At 45.8% G+C, this 18,010-nt stretch overlaps 1 protein-coding gene across 1 annotated transcript; it reads right to left on the bottom strand.

Annotated features, from left to right (window-relative positions):
- Positions 1–1,422: 1,422 nt before the first annotated feature.
- Positions 1,423–6,342, bottom strand: LOC132210831 (uncharacterized). Its single transcript, XM_059653281.1, has 3 exons — positions 5,953–6,342; positions 5,094–5,273; positions 1,423–1,589 (listed from the first exon to the last, which is right to left on the bottom strand). Exons 1-3 carry the CDS (start codon positions 6,218–6,220, stop codon positions 1,423–1,425), a joined length of 615 nt encoding a protein of 204 aa, XP_059509264.1. The 5' UTR covers positions 6,221–6,342.
- Positions 6,343–18,010: the final 11,668 nt, after the last annotated feature.

The raw sequence follows: 18,010 nt of genomic DNA, 5'->3' as shown, positions 1-18,010 counted from the left end.
TATTTGGATTCTCCAGCGTCTGCAGTTCCCATTATCTCTGATCACAAACTCCCCCTGACAGGACTCCTCCCCGACAAACCTACTCCATCACTGCTACCATGAAACAGCTACCCACCTGACACACTAACCCCGGACAGAACTGCCCCTGAAACAACTGCCCCCTGATAAGCTCACCCTGGACACAACTGCCCCCGGCACAACTGCACCTGATACACACCCAGACCGAACTGCCCCCTGAAATGACTGCCCGCTGAGACACTAACCCCGGACACAACTGACCCCTGAAACAACTACCCCCGATACACTAACCCCAGACACAACTGCCGCATGAAACAACTACCCCTGACGCCATAACCCTGGACAGAACTGCACCCTGAAATGAATACACCTGATACACTAACTCCAGACACAACTGCCCCAATAAGAATACTCCCTGACGTGGCTATGCCCAGACAAAGCTAATACTTGGCAGATCTGCGCCCCTAACCCCCGAAACATCTGCCCCTTGACACCACTGTGCCCTAACATAACTACCTCTATCATGAATTCCCTCTGACACCACTGTCCCCCGAAAGGACTGCACTGACACAGCTACATCTAACATGTCTGTTCCCAAAAGCACCTGCCCCTGACATGACTAATCCCCAACACGAATGCCATTCTGACAAAACAAACCCTCAACACGGCTACTGCATCACAACTGCCCCGTGAAGTGACAATTTCCAAACAGGACTGAGCCCACCCACCCGCCCCACCCCTGCTATCATGACTCCCAGCCCATGACAAACACTCCTGAACACGATTGCCCCCGAACATTACTATCCCCAACATGTCTGCATCCTGACACAACTATTCCTCGACATGTCTGTCCGCTGGCATTACCAACCGATCATATTACATGACTGTCCATGATATGTTGAGCTCCCTGATTACATCTACCCCTCTGGCACAACTACCCCTGACATGATAACTGCTCTGACAGGACTAGTCCCTGACACACTGACTCCAGACACAACTTGCCCCGTGGTAAGAACACACCCTGACACGGCTCTGCTCGAACACAGCTACCACTTGACCGATGTGCCTGACAGACCACTTTACAGACACAACGATGCTGCTAACACACATCACCCGTGCAATTAGTACCCCCTTCATATGCCTTCTTACCTGACAGAGCTACTACCTTGAGGTGAAACTTTTCATCATGTTTGGGGCATTCTCTAAATTTGTGTTGACCAAAGGACTGAAATGCAAGGCCAACTATCAAAAGGGCTGCAAGAACAATTCCTTCGGCATCATAAGAGGAACTGTTAACTGTTCACCTTCATCCACTAATGACCTGCCAGCAGGCTCGGGTCAGGGATTAGGGAAGGTGCCCTAACAAGGTGCTCATTTGTGTGTTACAGCAGTTTGCAATCACCCTCACATTCCCGAGTTTACTGTTTTGCAAGTTGGATTCGAACTCAGAGGTGGTGGTGGCCACTTCTGGAGGGCTCCAGGAAGCTGCTCCATGGATGGATAGACTCTGGAAAATTCCAGTTTAACTTGCTGCATTCCTTTGGCAGATAGCTTTTGCTGATGGATTTCTGCTGAACGCAAGTGGGGGTCCATTCAGTATGCATGGGATGTCCCCAAACCTTTTCTCTTTACACACTGATAGAAAATTCCACAGTCTACTGTTAGGTTCTCAATAATCTTCCTCTCATACCTTATTCCCAGCTTCGTAATCACCCTTTTGCGCCACTTTTGCTGACTTTTAAATTTTCCCAAGACGTAGGTATATTGTTTTCCACATCAATTTGTATGCCACCTTTTTGCATCTAATGTGATTTTACCTTCCCTTTTAAGCCATGATTTCATGCTCATTTTGCAGCTTGTGCCAGAAAGGGACAGCAATTTTGTTGTTCACCCATTCACTCCTGAAATGTTCACCATTGCCTATCCACTGCCTTTTCCATTGTCTCTGTCCTTCCCAAATACTGAATACAATTGAATGGTCAGTTATCACCTCTGGTCCCCTTACAGCCATGTTTTTATAATTCCAATGAAATCACAGCCTTTATCGTGATTGATTCATCCACTTCATTTTGAATGCCTTAAGGCTTGTCTTTTTAACATTGCTTGACCATTTCCCATTATTTCTTATTGTGTCCTTGTTTAATTCTGTCCCTCTGCCAATCATGCCTCTTATTCGGGAGCCGGAAGTACAATGTTTCGGATTGGGACCCTTCACTGGGACTGGCGAGGTGGAAAGGAGCTCAGAAATAAATAGAGGGTGAGGTTAGGGTCGGGGGACAGTAGGACAGCTGCTGTTAGGTGGGATCAGGAAGGATTTGCGGAGATTTGTCCTTGGGGAGGGTAGACACAACAGACCAAGTTGCAGGACGTACAGTTAATCCTTGTTGGAAACAGAATGCTTGTTCGGGACCATGGATGGAGTGGAGTGAGAAGGTGTGGTGTGAAGTTTAGCATTGACTGCATTTGTAGAGAAAGGTTTCGGGTGTAGTGGGGCTGTTGGGGAGGGTGCAGCGCACGAAAGAGTCGTGGAGTGAACAGTCCCTACAGAAACGACTCAACTGCATCTCCTGCATTTTCTGCACTTCTACCCTCCAAACCCCACCCCACAACAGCAACAAGGATAGAGTCCCCCGGTCATCCTACACCACCCTACCAACATCTGAATCCAACGCATCCTCCACCACTTTCACCACTTCCAGTAAGACCCCACCACCAAAGAGATATTTCCCTCCCCATCCCCATCCCCATTTGCTTTTCGTAGAGACTACTCTCTCCACAAATACCTCGTCTACTCCACACTCCCCACCCGGCAACCACAGGAACTGCAACACCCCCCCACACCTCCCCCTCACCCCTATCCGAGACACCAAAAAATCATTCTGTATGTCTGAAGGGATCACCTGAGCCTCCTCCAATCTGGTCTAAGGCATCTGTTGCTCCCAATTGGGTCTCTTCTGTGCGTAAAGAGCAAATGCAGACTCATTCAATGATTTGCAGAGCATCTGTGCTGTGTATGCTCAAGTCAACACCACCTTCCTGTTGCCAACCATTTCAACTCCCCTCCCCACTCCCTTGGTGAGACATCCATCCTGGGCCTCCTTATATTGCAGTTGGGGATCTTACAGCAGAGTGGCATCCATTGTGAATTCATTGACTTCAAAATCTCCCCATTCCCCATCTCACCCCATGTCAAGTCCTCCCTCTTATCCCCATTTCCTTGACCTGACACAATCATCTTCATTCCCACCTATCAGACCCACCTTTCCCATCTCAAATACCTTCCCCCAAACCCTGACCCCCTCATTTATTTCTGAGCTCCCTTCCCCCTCTACAGTCATGATGAATGGCTCCGATTCACAATGTCAACTTTCCTGCTCCTCTGGCATTGCCTGACCTGCTGTGTTTCTCCAGGTCCACTCTGTATCATCTCTAGGTTCCTGCATCAGCAGTTCTTGCTATTTCCCAGTGACCGAATGATAAGAATTGTTTTCAGTCCCTGTTCATTCCGCCTTGCTCTCATGTCATTTTGGGCATTTTTATGCCGTCATCTACAGAAAGAGATAGAACATATTTGGTCAATGCCCATACCATTCCCTCCTTTCTCATTGCTAATTTCTGAATTCCATTCACTCAGGGATAAATATTTCCTTTAGCTACATATATCCTTTTATCTACCCTTGGAGAAATAGAACTTCTTGCTGTTTGACATTTTTTGTTCCACTTTCTCCCTCTCTTTCAAAAAATCATCAAATGACGGTTCGACGAAATCCAAATTTCTCCCAGTCAGCTTCACTGCATTGACCAGTTTCATTTTCCTTGACACAATCATTAACATCTGTAGTTAGTAAAGAATGGTGTTCCCTTCTCATTCAATTGTTTCACAGTGAAAAGTACACTTTTTAAGAAGTATGAAATTCTTCCTGAAAAGTCGAAAGCTGCTGAGTTACCATGCTACATTTCACATCCTGTTTTTGCTGTTAGGGGTTTGTATTTCTTTGTATTAAGTTTGAAGTCCAAGGTCGGTACCATGTTTATCACCCTCAAACTGGACAACATTTCATTATGTTGTGATCCCTCTTGAGTAGTGTGTCTGTCACTGAACCTGCTCTCTATCTATTTCTCTTGTGCTTCGACACGTGCACAGCCACACACCCACACTTGGATTGAGATGCAGATAAACAGTGTCCTGGCACAGGTGCACAGGCTGTCAAATTAGGCAGGAAAAGTCACAAATCAAAGGTCCTGGAGATATCATCTTCTTTCAATGATGTCTATTAAAAAGGCACCGGGACTGTGGATTAGACAGAAACGCATGCAACATTGATTGCTGATGATGTAATTCTTCAGTCAGTCTCAATGTTTAATACATTTCACAATTGAAGTAAAGGGATAGTACACGATATTCTTCAAATGCTCTCTGAACTTAGGATGTGCGATGACATAAATCACAGTGTTTGTGCAGCAACTCAGCATCTGCAGCATGTAGCCCAGGTCCATTACAAAAAGAGGCAGATATACAGACTCATATCCCAAAAAATTCATTCTCCAATTTATGGAATACACCATTGATACTGACCATAACAGAATGAAATTCCCTGAGATGAGAAACAATAAAATGATGGAATTCTTTCGACTCTTCATCTCTGGGTCTTTGGTGCTCTTTCTGTTGCTCTGCTGATGGAGTCTCCTGCGGGATCTGCTGGTCACTGCAATGTGTCTCACCGTTAAAACATTGAGAAGCAGAATGAGAATAAAGGCAGCTCCTGGTGTTAGTATGTAATGACAGAACTCAATTGTTCCCCAGACTGGAGAAAACTTCACATCCTTTGTCACCCAACAAAACCAGGCTCTGCTCTTGTAATAATACTGATGTGTAAACATAAAATACCAGAAAATGTTCTTCAAACCGCTCAATCCAGTCACTGTTGCCAGAACCACGGCTGCTGTTTTCACATTGCAATATTTACTTCTCAGATTTGGGCAACAAATGGCGACAAATCGATCAAAGGTGAAAGTGACGGTGAACCAGACAGAACAGTCAGTGGCTGCATAAAGCAGGACAGCGTGGATATTACACACAGGGATATCTTCTAAGAAATGATGCTGTTCCAAATAGACAAATGGAATGTGTCGCAATATGAGGTCAAAGATAATGACCAGGAGATCTGCTGTTGCCATGTCTACGAGGTAGTGAGAGACACATCGGGAGAGACCACACTTTTCCTGAGACAGGATCACAATTGTTACTATGTTGGCTGTGAGGAAAGCAAGCAATGAAGTTATAGTTTGTGCTTGGAGCAATGTTACAAGTTTTACTGAGCACTGATTGAGATGTACAAATGGTATTTTGTATCCATTCCTGTCGAAAATGTTTGCATCAGCGTTAAGTTTATTTGTTGGATCTAACAACTGTTCTTCCCTAAATTGACCATGCAACGAAAATATAAGATGTGATAAAAGTAGCTGTTCACTGACGTGTTTGTGACTGTTGCAATACATTTTGCCCCATAATGGAAATCACAGAAACTTTGCTTGAGTTGGCTGTTAATGAATTTTGGAAATGGTTAAGATCTAAAAGATGCTACTCTCATGTCAGCACGTGATGGAACCAACTGTCAAAGAATGGTGTTTGAAAATGCAAGCAAGGATTCTAGTATGAATCGATCAAATACCTCAACCACATAGACATGAGGTCAGTGGAGAAATGGATACTGAGTCAGTGAGCACTCAGTAACACACTAAGATAGCCAGGGTTACAGACCTAACAGCCGGACCTGGAGTAACGCAAGAAGCTGGAAAGATGAGAGAGTAAGTTTCAAGCGCAGTAAGGCCCTTATCAATGGTTGGCAGAATGAACAGCACAGAGCAAAGAAAAGAAGAGCAGCAAGTGTTGCACCCTAAATACCACAATTTATAGAAATACAAAATACTTACCAGGCACTGCAGCAATAGCGAGAATCGGATAATAAATGAATTGCAAAATCTGAAGGACTTTTCGAATGCGGATTTTCAGTGGCTTCCGAGCAAAAGCAGCAGAAAGAGAATTCAACATCTCAATGAAACCCCTTCCCAATGTTTTACCATTCCCATCGACTGTTCTCACATTTTGAAGCATTGTCAAAAAATTCCAATCTGTTGTTGTAACATTCCAATCGCTTGTTCTTAGATTCAAATCCAGTGTTGTATTGTTCCAATCCATCATTGCCAGATTCCAAAAGTTGTTGCATTCATTCTAACCTCTCACTCTCCAATTGTAATCTGTGATCTGTCCTCTCTCTCTCTCTCTCTCTCTCTCTCTGGTGTTACAGATCTCTGTTAGTATCACGGCTGTCTCTCCCACTGACTCAATGAGAGGAAAAATTGAACAATGCCACTTATAAGTAGATGTAGTACACCCTGCAGCAACACAATTAGGATCCATGGGGACTGACATTAGTGACAGTTACTAAACAAACAATTACTCTTTCCATCCTATCTCCTCTGTGCCAGAGTAAACTGATGTAATTACACAGGTGATATGAGAGGTTAGCTGAACAAAGTGATGTCATTAATGAATGTACAGGCTGTAAAATGGGATTTGGGGCTCGAGTCTGAGCGTGACAAATGTTGAGGTGTGTTTAAGAGAGGGCATAAATGCACCATGTAATTACAGGTCATGGTATAAATTGAAAGCTATGGCGTCAAGTGACAGGGGAAGCCTGAAGCATGACACACAGGGAGAGCTGCTGAACATTAAGTGGTGTTCAGTTGTTCAGACGGCAAGGAGATGTCTGGTCTGTTTAATCTCCTTCAGCTGACAGCTCAGAACCTCCACTCCACACCTCCACCCTTGTCAAACCATCTCTGCAGTTCCAAATCATGTCCATTCATGTACATTTCCATGTGCTTTGATGTCACTAGTAACTTGAAATCGACCAATCTCTGCCTTGATGGTCGAGATTCCACATGTTGTCTGGGGCACAGCATTTCAAAAATTCATCATCCTCTTGGTGAAGAGGTTCCTCCTCATCCTTGTCTGAAATAGATTGTCTTTTATTCTGAGAAGGTTCTCTGGCACTCACCCATAGGGCCAGAGTAATATCCTTCCTGCACTTACTATCAATCCCTTTCAGCATTTTGGAATTTTCTTGAAAATTAATGAATTCATCTAACTCCACATATTGCAGGCTCTCTCATCATTAAGTAAGGCGGCCAAATCTGTATACACGTCCACTCTCCTGCCTTTACTCTGATGCCTTGATTCCCCTATTTATTAATAGCTATTTCAGCCTTAAATGTACACAAGACCTCAGCCCCCACAGCTCTCTGTGACAATGAGTTCCAAAGAAACATGCCCATTTGAGAGAAGAAATGTCCCCTCATCTCAGTCTTCAATTGGCGCTCCTTCTTTCTGAGACAGTGCCCTTTGTTCTTCGACTCTCCTGTGAGGGGAAACATTCTCTGTGCAGCACATTGCCAACATTCTTCATGTGATTGCCTCTCATTCCTCTAAACTCTGATGAGTACAGGAACAATCTGTTGAATCATTGCTCCATAGCCAATTCTTCCACACTGGGATCATCCTTGTGAACATTTCTGATCTGCCTCCGATGAAATGTTATCTCTTTTTATCTCAGCAGCACCTTTCACATTTGCAGAAAGACTTCCCTCCTATTATACACCAACCCCCCTTGAAGTAATGGCCAACATTCCATTAGCTATTATGACTACCTGCTAGCTTTCTGCATTTTGTGCACATGTCCTCCCAAGTCTCCTTGTGTTGAAGCTCTCTGCAGTCTTTCTCCATTAAAATAATACTTTGTTCTGTTACTCTCGCTTCCAAACAGAATACCTTCACACTTTCTCACATTCAACTTCTATTTCAAATATTTCCTGCTCATTTTGAACAGGACGTGGAGGTGCCAGTTTGACCAGCTATGGACAGGGTCAAAAGTCAAGCAACACCATCTCAGACTCCAACAGTTTTATAAATCAGCTTATGTCTTCAAATAAACCTGTTGGATTATAACCTGGTGTCATGTGATTTTTGATTTTCACCGATAAACAGGATGGCGACAGTAGGCTTCCCAGATAGTTCAATCGGATATGTTGAGCTGTGCTGAGCAATTCTTTTACAACACAGTGTGTCCCCTCTGATCATTGCTCAGTTTCGACGCTTCGACTCAGCAGAAGATTCAATGCAGTACAAAACCAGTTTGGTCTTCCTCAGCAGAGAGACTCTGTCTAGGAATTTGCTGGTCTGCATAGTACAGGTCCAGTCAGTGAGATCCATGAACTCTGAAGCTGACCTTCAGAACACTTGTTCACTCTAGTCGGTGTGGAATGTTGCACTTGGGCAGGAGGATAGGCAAGGAAACACATGATGAATGGTGGGACGTTGTGAAGCACTGAGAATCAGAGGGAGCTTGGGTGCGAGTCCATCAGTCTCAGAATGAGATAAGGAGATGAAATGGTTAACAAGACATACAGTACACTTGGTTTTGTTTGCCAAGACATTGAGTTTCTGTGCAGGGAGTTTATGGGCGAATTGTTAAAGAACATTGTTCAGGGACACACAGCAAGAGGACGCAATCCCATGATACACATTATGGAAGGGATGTGATTGCACTAGAGAAGGTGTGATGGAGATTAACCAGAATTTTGCCTGGGATAGACACATCCAGTGGTTGAAGACAGATTGAGGTTGTTTTCCATAGGACAGAGGGTATTGAGACGAGACATGATTAAGATGTATAAAATAATGTGGGGCAGAGATCGGGGAGATTGGAAGAAACATTTCCCCTTGATGGAAGGTTCAAATACCTGGGTGTGTGGTTTGCAAACATTTAAGAGAATGTGCAGGAGGTTTCGAAGGAATGTGAAGAAAAATGTTTTCACCCAGAGGGTGGTGGGAATCTGAAACTCACTGCCTGTAAGAGTGGGAGAGGCAGAAGCCCTAATACAAAAGAAGAATTATTTAGATATGCACTCACAACGTCAAGCCTTGGGCTAAGTCCTGTGGAGTGGGTTTCGAATGGGGAGATGGATTATTTCTCAGCAGCACAGATACAATGGGCTAAAAGGTCTTTTCCTGCACTGTATACCTCTCTGACACTGATTGCCTCCTTGAGTTTTCTCTAAGATTTAGTTGGATCGTGACTTTTGTCTCTCCCCTCCACAGTCAACTGCTATCCCAGGGATGGAATACCACAGACACATGTCCCTGGGATGAACAGAAAACTCCCCACTCATCCCAGAGTGGGCAGTCTGGAGTCACATGTAGGCCAAACTGAATAACATTAGCAGATTTCCTTTCCTGCAGGGATATGAGAGAACCCGATTTGGATTTTACACCAATCAATGATCAGTTGAATAGTCATCATTCTTGAGACTTGGTTAATTGTGCAGATTAATGAACTGGTTTCAAATTCCATTCCGAAGACCATGTTGAGATTTGACCTCTTGCCACTGGAGCATTCACTGACACTACAACTCAATTCTCCCACATCATATCTCCAGAGTTCCTTCACTTGATGAATCCGTTCATGTTTGGGTTGAAAGCTGGAATTCGGTCAAGGTGGGAAGTGCCTGATTCAGAAACTGAGCCCCCATCTCACAGCTTCTCAAGCTCTCAGCATCGCTCTGGTTGAGACCCCCAAGGGAGATCTATTCTGATCCAATTAAATGACGGGGTATCTTTGAGAGGTGCCAAATGGTTCAACCCATCTCTCATTACGCGCTGGGTTTCTTTTTTGATTCCATTGGTTTGGATTTGGATCTGGGATCCATTCTGAGCTAATCTCCTCTTCCTCATTCGCAGCTTCTCCTCAATAATGCACAAGATCATGGCACACTTGGCTTCCCAATTTGATGTGCCAAACCGAAGATGGTAGTGGCAAAGGGGAAGCTCTGGTCACAGCCGTCAACAGTCATATGCAGGAGGCTGGGTAACACCAGGGGTGAACTTGCCACGAGTCTTCACCCACCACCCGTCCACCTGGTCCCTTTCATTTGGCCGTAACAACATCCCTTAAACCCAAATCTGCCCTTTGCCTACCATGAGCCAACAACTGAGAAGAACTCAGGCACCCAAGCTCTGAGTCACCTTCTGTGCTCACAGTTAAGGAGGGGGTGGGTTATCATTTGAAGGAGCCAGAATGTCCCTTGACCGGGAAAATGAGAACCAAGTATCCTGGGATTCTGAAACAAGAACGGAAATCATCTGAGAGAGATGTCAGAACGTGTTACAGCATCACTGGAGAGAGAGATTGTGTGAGAGACTGAACGAGAGAGAGAGAGAGACTGACAGACAGAAGACAGCAATAGAGACACCAGAGACACTTCGCTGAGGAGCATTCTAGGAGAAGTCAGCACAGTCACCACAATTGATCAATGGAGTGAAAGAGGAACCCGGTGTCAGGTCACGGTAAGCCCCATATATTCCGGTCGTGAGAGACTTCTGCTGGGAAGTTTGTTGTCACCCAGAAGGTATTTGGTCTGTTTGTAAAGATTATATTTTAAGTTCATATTAGTGCAGCCTCAGGTGAATACTGGGTGTCACCGAATAAAGCGAGCAGGTAAGATTCTTTTACTCAGTGTAAAGGGGCTGAGATAGCAGTTGGGGCAGGGGTGTGCTCCTCTTGCTTGATGTCGGAGATCAGGGAGCAATCTCGCGTCCCTGACGGTATCTTGGCAAGAAGTGTTAATGGAATGCTAAGGCACTCTATCCATTCATTCAAAAAATACATAGCACAGGAGAAGGTAGGGTCTCTCAAGGTTAAAGGAGGGAACTTGTGCTGGGATGCAGAGGATGTGTGTGAGAACCTAACTACACGTGTAGTATGTTGAGAAGGTAAGGTTATTCTTTTACCTTTTTTATCGTCAGCTGGTAAGTGGAGTGATTGGTAATAAATTTTTCTTTTCATTTTTCTATTATTTGATATTATATCAGGTCTAAGTTAAGCTAAAGAGTAAAAATGGCAGGAGATCCCAGGCCCGTGTTATGTTCCTGTTGCTCAATTTGGGAGCTCAGGGACGCGGCTGATGTCCCTGACTCCTACACGTGCAGGAAGTGTGTCCAGCTGCAGCTCTTGTTAGACTCCATGATGGCTCTAGAGCTGCGAACGGACTCACTTCGGAGCATCGGCGATGCTGAGAGAGTCATGGATAGCACGTGCAGCAAATTGGTCACACTGCAGATTAGGATTGCTGAGGGACAAAGGTAATGTGTGACCAAAAGGCAGAAATCTAGCAGGAGGGCAGTGCTGGTGTGCCCTGCGGTCATCTCCATCCTAACAGGTATATCATTTTGGAGAAAATAGGAACTGCCACTGCTGGATAACTTGGTGTGAAGCTGGATGAACATAGCAGGTCAAGCGGCATCAGAGGAGCAGGGAAGATTGATGTTTTGGGTCGGGGAAATTTCTGAGGAAGGGCCCCGACCCAAAACGTCAAGCTTTCCTGCTCCTCTGGTGCTGCTTGGCCTCCTGTGTTCATCCAGCTTCACACCGTGTAATACCGTTTTGGATACTGTTGGGGGAGATGGCTCACCAGGGGAAGGCAGCAGTATCCAGGTTCATGGCACCGTGACTGGCTCTGTTGTACAGAAGGGCGGAAAAAAGAGAGCAAGGGCTATAATCAGAGGGGATTCCATTGTACGGAGAGTAAATAGGTAGTTCTGTGGTCAAAAAATGAGACTCCCAAATGATATGTTACATCCCAGGTGCACGGGTCGGGGTGTCTCGGATCGACTGCAGGACATTCTGAATGGGGGAGGGTGAACAGCCAGCTGTTGTGGTGCATATGGGCACCAATGATTTCGGTAAAATGGGGGATGAGGTCCTACAAGCAGAATTCAGGGGGTTCGGAGCCAAGTTAAAATGTAGGACCTCAGAGGCAGTAATGCCAGGATTGCTACCAGTGCCACATGCTAGTCAGAGTCAAAATGGAAGAACAGGCAGGATGTATGAGAGCCTTGAGAGATGGTGCAGGAGGGAGGGGTTCAGCTTTTGGGACTCTTTTTAATCGGATGGTCTACACGTGGGCATGACTGGAAACAATGTCCTGGGGGTGCATTTGCTAATGCTGTTGGGGAGGGTTCAAACTAATGTGGCAGGGGGATGGGAACCAAATGAGGAGGTTAGTGGACAGTAAGGAGGTCTAAACTAAAGCCTGTAAGGAACTTGATACTGAAGTCAGTGTGACTAAGGGGAAGGGTAAGCAGACAGCAAATGATGAATGCAAAGGGACAGCTGGTCTGAGATGTATTTGTTTTAATGTGAGAAGTGTAGTAAGTAAAGCAGATGAACTTAGGGCTTGGATTCTAACCTGGGATAATGATGTTTTAGCTATTACTGAGATATGGTTTAGTGAAGGGCAAGATTGGCAACTAAATATCTTGGGATTTGGATGCTTCAGGCAGGATAGCGCGTGAGGTAAAGTGGGTGGAGGATTTGCAATACTGGTCAAACAGAATATCACAGCTGCACTGAAGAAAGACACAATGGAGGACTCGAGCAGTGAGGCAATGTGGGCCGAGCTCAGATATAGGAAGCGTGTGGTAGCAATGTTGGGGCTGTACTACAGGCCTCCCAACAGAAAGTGTGAGACAGAGAGGGAGACAGATTATGGAAAGATGTAGGAGCAACAGGGTGGTGGTGATGGGAGATTATAATTTTCCCAACATTTACTGGGATTCACTTAGTGTTAGGGGTTTAGATCGAGCAGAATTTGTAAAGAGTGTCTGAGATGTTTTTGGGATAACATCCCATTGATTTCTATATTGTCTATAAATGAATGCGTTTTGTCTGCTTCCACAGAAGTACGCAGACATTGCCTTAAAACTTCATGTCCAACTAGAATTAGGTGTAAAACTTTGTAAATCCTTATCTTCCTCCACATAGGGAGAAAGACACTGCCTTCAGCTTCCTGCCTGAACAGAATGAGGTATAAACTTTGGAAGTCTTTATCTTCCTGCACAGGGCACGTAGAAACGGTCTCAAATAAGATGAAGTGGGCTGCGTTTGTAAAGTTTCAGAAGTGAGACTTCTGAAATCCTGTTGTTAAGAGGGAAAATCCCCCAAGTGAAGGTCAGGACCCTGAAGTGGGTGTTGAGCCGAAGGACACTGGTGTAGTATATAGAGATAGTAAAAAGTGAAAGCGCTAAAAATGGGACAAGCACTGGATAAGGCTGGTGTTGGAACCCCTTTACATCGGTTATGCCGGGATGACCCCGAAAATGAAGTAGTACTGTCGGCATGCCTAAACAAAAAAACTGGGAAATGAGAATTGGCTATTGAGGGAACATGGGATAGAGATCTATGTACGAAAGCAGAAGAGGCACTGTGGACATGTAATGCAGGAAGCAAATGGGAAGTGCTAATGCCATCCTGGAGAAAGAGAGCTGAGGATCTGACTGAGAAATTAAAACTTGCCAGGTGGGTGGATAATGTACGGAGGGGAGGGATTAGTGCCTGTGACAGTGAGGGAGAAACTCAATTTTGGAGGTGTTAAAGCTGCAGTGTGTGGATCATGAGATGAATGAACAGGAAAGTGTAAAACAAGAAAGGCTGGAAAGGGAAAGGCCAGACAAAGAACGCGGATTAGAGCAGAAGGCCGTGTTGACAGAAAGAATGTAACTTCTGTTTCTGCTAAAGGGGCCAGGGCACTGACTTTGTTCAAGCCAGACACTTCTGCGGCTTGAAATTACATTCTGTCACTTCGGCAACTTGAAATCGCCTGCTGCCGTTAGCACTCACTACGCGAACGATCGACACTGTATCCTGCTCTCTTTATGTTTTCGATGTAGTACGTGTTTGTGTATCATGTCATGATCCAATGTAGTGAGTGTTTCATGTAACATGCCATTGTGAGATGGAAAATTGCTTTATGTATTCCTCACTTGCTAAGCTATAAAAAGTGGGGACTTTCATCCGTTCAGGGAGAATCGCTTACGAGCCTCTGCACTCTGTGCCGGGTTGAGTACAGTGATTCTCCACAGCTTGAACTTGCTTTGTAATAAAAGATTTGTGTTTTTTTTCCAGACAGGTCAGTGTCTTGTTATTGCATCAAGTCCGTGATGGTCTCCAAAAACGAACCTAACATTTGGTGCTGTGAACAGGGCTCCAACATGTACAACAGTCTCACGTGGAGGACTGAATAAGTGATCGTTCGAGTGTTAGTGGACTGAGACGGACGGGCCCACAAGGTACGATTCACCTTGGTCTCTCTCACTAACCTGCCACCCATGCGATCCCTCGTCCCGGTGTGGCTCTGTACTGACAGACCCCCGAGACGACTCACGGTCTTGGACAATGCTAAATCCTAACGCCTGGAGGTTCGAGTCCCCAGGTGACTAAAAAAATTCCGGGAGGTTAGAGTCCCCCGGTGGCCAGGGTTAGAGTTCCCAGGCCAGGTAAAAATGACTAAGTTAGTCCGGGGGTCAGTATAAGATTGGTAAAGTAGAATAAGTGTTCAGACCTAGGTATAGGATAGTTCCAGTGTCTGTCTGTCTCAACCAACCTGCCTTAGACCGGTTGTTAAGAGGGAAAATCCCCCAAGTGAAGGTCAGGACCCTGAAGTGGGTGTTGAGCCGAAGGACACTGGTGTAGTATATAGAGATAGTAAAAAGTGAAAGCGCTAAAAATGGGACAAGCACTGGATAAGTCTGGTGTTCGGAGCCCTTTACATCGGTTATGCCGGTATGACCCCGAAAATGAAGTCGTACTGTCGGCATGCCTAAACAAAAAATTGGGAAATGAGAATTGGCTATTGAGGGATCATGGGATATAGATCTATCTACTAAAGCAGAAGAGGCACTGTGGACATGTAATGCAGGAAGCAAATGGGAAGTGCTAATGTCACCCTGGAGAAAGAGAGCTGAGGAGCTGACTGAGAAATTAAAACTGGCCAGTTGGGTGGATAATGTACGGAGGGGAGGGATTAGTGCCTGTGATAGTGAGGGAGAAACTCAACCTTGGGAGGTGTTAAAGCTGCAGTGTGAGGATCATGAGATGAATGAACAGGAAAGTGTCAAACAAGAAAGGCTGGAAAGGGAAAGACGAGACAAAGAACGGGGATTAGAGGAGAAGGCTGTGCTGACAGAAAATAAAAAATCGGAGGTACCTCCTGACATATCTGGCGTGCCGATGCTGCTCCAAAATAATGATACAGATGAGCAAGATGAGGAGGACTAAGGAAGGCACCCCTCTGCCCAATCGGTACCACTATCCCCTCCACAACCTTATCAGTCCTTGCCTAACCTACATCTGCAGGCACCCCAACACTGCCATCAGTCCCAGCAATCGCCCGTATCCCTATCACCACCACCGTACGCTGGCCAAACCAAACCTCCTCCGATAGAATCTCCAAGCGCTTCAGTAATCAGCCCACATGAATCTCCTGGCAAACCCGCGGCTTGTACAGACCCTATCTCCTGTCGTACTGGGTCTCAAGCTAAACAGACAAACAGGAAGCAGAATACGGAACAGACTGCAAGTGGACAAAAGGAGGGAGGGTAGGATTCTTTTAAAAGCCACAAGGGAAGCCCGATTAAACGATCCCCCCGCGTGCAGTTCTCTTGACCCTCCAGCATCTGTTTAGTGCTCCCTAACGATTCTACAAGTCGTGAAGAGTGTGATAGTCCTGATTCACAAGCGGAGGATAGTGAATCTGAGGACAGGGTTCAGGAGGGACCCTTGGATAACATCCTCTAAAGAAGGACCCCTGGAAGATAAATCAGAAATTTCCTATTCACACAGTGCCTCACCGGAATCCACCACAGTGGGGTCAAAATACCATGCAGGACTTCACCCCTTGGAAGCCGCAGAAATGTGTTTAATTATGTCAAGGGCCTCTGATAGAAGTACTAATCCAGAAGACCTTATAGATTACATCCTGGGCACTATTCAAATGTATAGTAAATTATTGTCGACCGTGGCTCTCTAATGGAACTTTGCTCAGCAAACTTTGAGCCCCTTTCACTTCTTGTAAAGCCCCAGAAATCTTTACCCTCTCTAATGAAAAACAGACAGCCGTCACAGACTTAAAAACAGCCCGAGCAGCCGCCCCGGCTTTGGGAAGACCTTTATATGACACACCTTTCCAGCTACATGCTCATGTCCTGGATGGGTGCGCGACTGGGGTATTGACAAGACTCAAGGCAATCGCAAATGACCGGTTGCCTACTACACTGCCCATCGAGACTCTGTAGCTCAGGGCTTACCTGATTGTTCCTAGGTTCTTCCTACGAGTTATTCCTCAGTCACTGCAGCCTCCAATGTTACTCTCCACCAGCCTCTTACCGTCTCTACCTCACATGCCATTGTAGCTCTCCTCACCTCCCACCAGGCTCAATGCCTTACCCAGGCACGTTCAAGCTGCTACGAAGTCGCATTCCTTCCCAGTCCACACTTGACGTTCTCTTTCTTCTGCACGATTAATCCACCTATGTTTTTGAGCGCCCCACCCCCAAGATGCGTTTTTAGAACACCCCCATGACTGCTTACTGAGGAACCAATTGCTAACCTTTCCCCAAATGGACCTTACTGAAGTGCCACTCCCTTCTCTGGGCCTTATCCTGTTTGCTGATGGCAGTTCCTCTCTGTCCCCCATGGGTACCCCACTCTGGATACACGATTGTCGATGCTGCTTCCACATTAGGATCAGTGGTGTTTGAGCCCCCGGTGTGTGCTGAGAAAGCAGAACTTTTTGCCCTCACCTGCGCCTGCATCCTAGCCTCAGGGAAGTCAGCGAATATTTACACCGACTCTCGCTCTGCCTTTGGAGTCTCCCATGACTTTGGCCAGTTATGGTCTCAGCGTGGGTTTTTAACGTCCTCAGGTACATCCATCCAGAATTCCCTGGATGTTAAAAACCTTCTCCAGGCAATCCTCCTCCTGAAACAATTGGCTGTTATCAAATGTGCTGCCCATGCCTCTGAAGATTTTGTAGTTACTCAGGGCAATGCTCGGGCTGATCAGGCTGCCAAACAGGTTGCTGCAGATCAAATTTTTATTGTGCCCTTTATGAACAAGCAGGCGGTAAATCACACGCCTTCAGACAAGACAGGCATGCCAGATATAATCACTGTTCGGCACTTACAGGGGGACGTCCCGATTCTGAAAAGGATATTTGGAAGGCGCATTCTGTGTCCTCAGGCCTTTGGATAACCCCAGTCGGCCAAGTGTGTGTACCTGATGCTTTGTAACTAATGCTGTTGGCTGTCTGCATTCTGACACCCACCTTGGCAAGGAGGGAATGAGTGGAATTATGTTCCGTACCTGGTGGCACCCCAGATTTACTGAGGCAGCCCAGTTTCGTGCAGCATCATGTGTCACATGCCAGCAAAACAATGTTGGTCAGGGGGTGAGATGCTAACCAGGAAAAACACCCTTGCCAGGTGGACCGTTTGAATGCATTCAACTAGGTTTTATTGAATTACCGTGCGTAAACTGTTCTAAATATTGTCTTGTCATTGTAGATGTATTCAGTATGTGGACAGAGGCTTTTCCAATGACAAATAACAAAATCTCAACAGTAGTAAAACTATTATTAACTGAAATAATACCAAGGTTTGGACTGCTGCGACAAATTAGTTCGGACAACGGCCCTCACTTTGTAGGAAAGATTAATAAGGAACTGTGTGATACATTACACGTCCACAACAATTCCACTGTGCCGACCACCCCCGGGCATTAGGGATTGTGGAAAGAGCTAACGGAATACTCAAGGCGAAATTGACCATGTTGACATGAGAGACCGGCCTTAACTGGTTAAAGCTTTAGCCCCAAGCCTTGTACCACATGTGAATACCACCCCACTCTACGACTGGGCTCTCAGCAGAAGAAATAGTCTCTGGCCGATCCGTGAGAACACCATGGGATGCCAGTACCAGCCCACCCACCCAAATTGTCCTGAATGTGATGGGAGAAGAAATACAAAGGTACTTCCTGCAATGAACTTGGTCTCTAAAATTTCTCCATTCACAGGTGAAGAGCGCCTTCGGACCACCTCC

The sequence above is a fragment of the Stegostoma tigrinum genome, chromosome 21 (genome assembly GCF_030684315.1).
Source record: "Stegostoma tigrinum isolate sSteTig4 chromosome 21, sSteTig4.hap1, whole genome shotgun sequence".
Lineage (NCBI taxonomy): Eukaryota > Metazoa > Chordata > Chondrichthyes > Orectolobiformes > Stegostomatidae > Stegostoma > Stegostoma tigrinum.
Note: the sequence above shows the minus strand (reverse complement) of the source record. Positions and strands in the feature narration are given on the sequence as shown.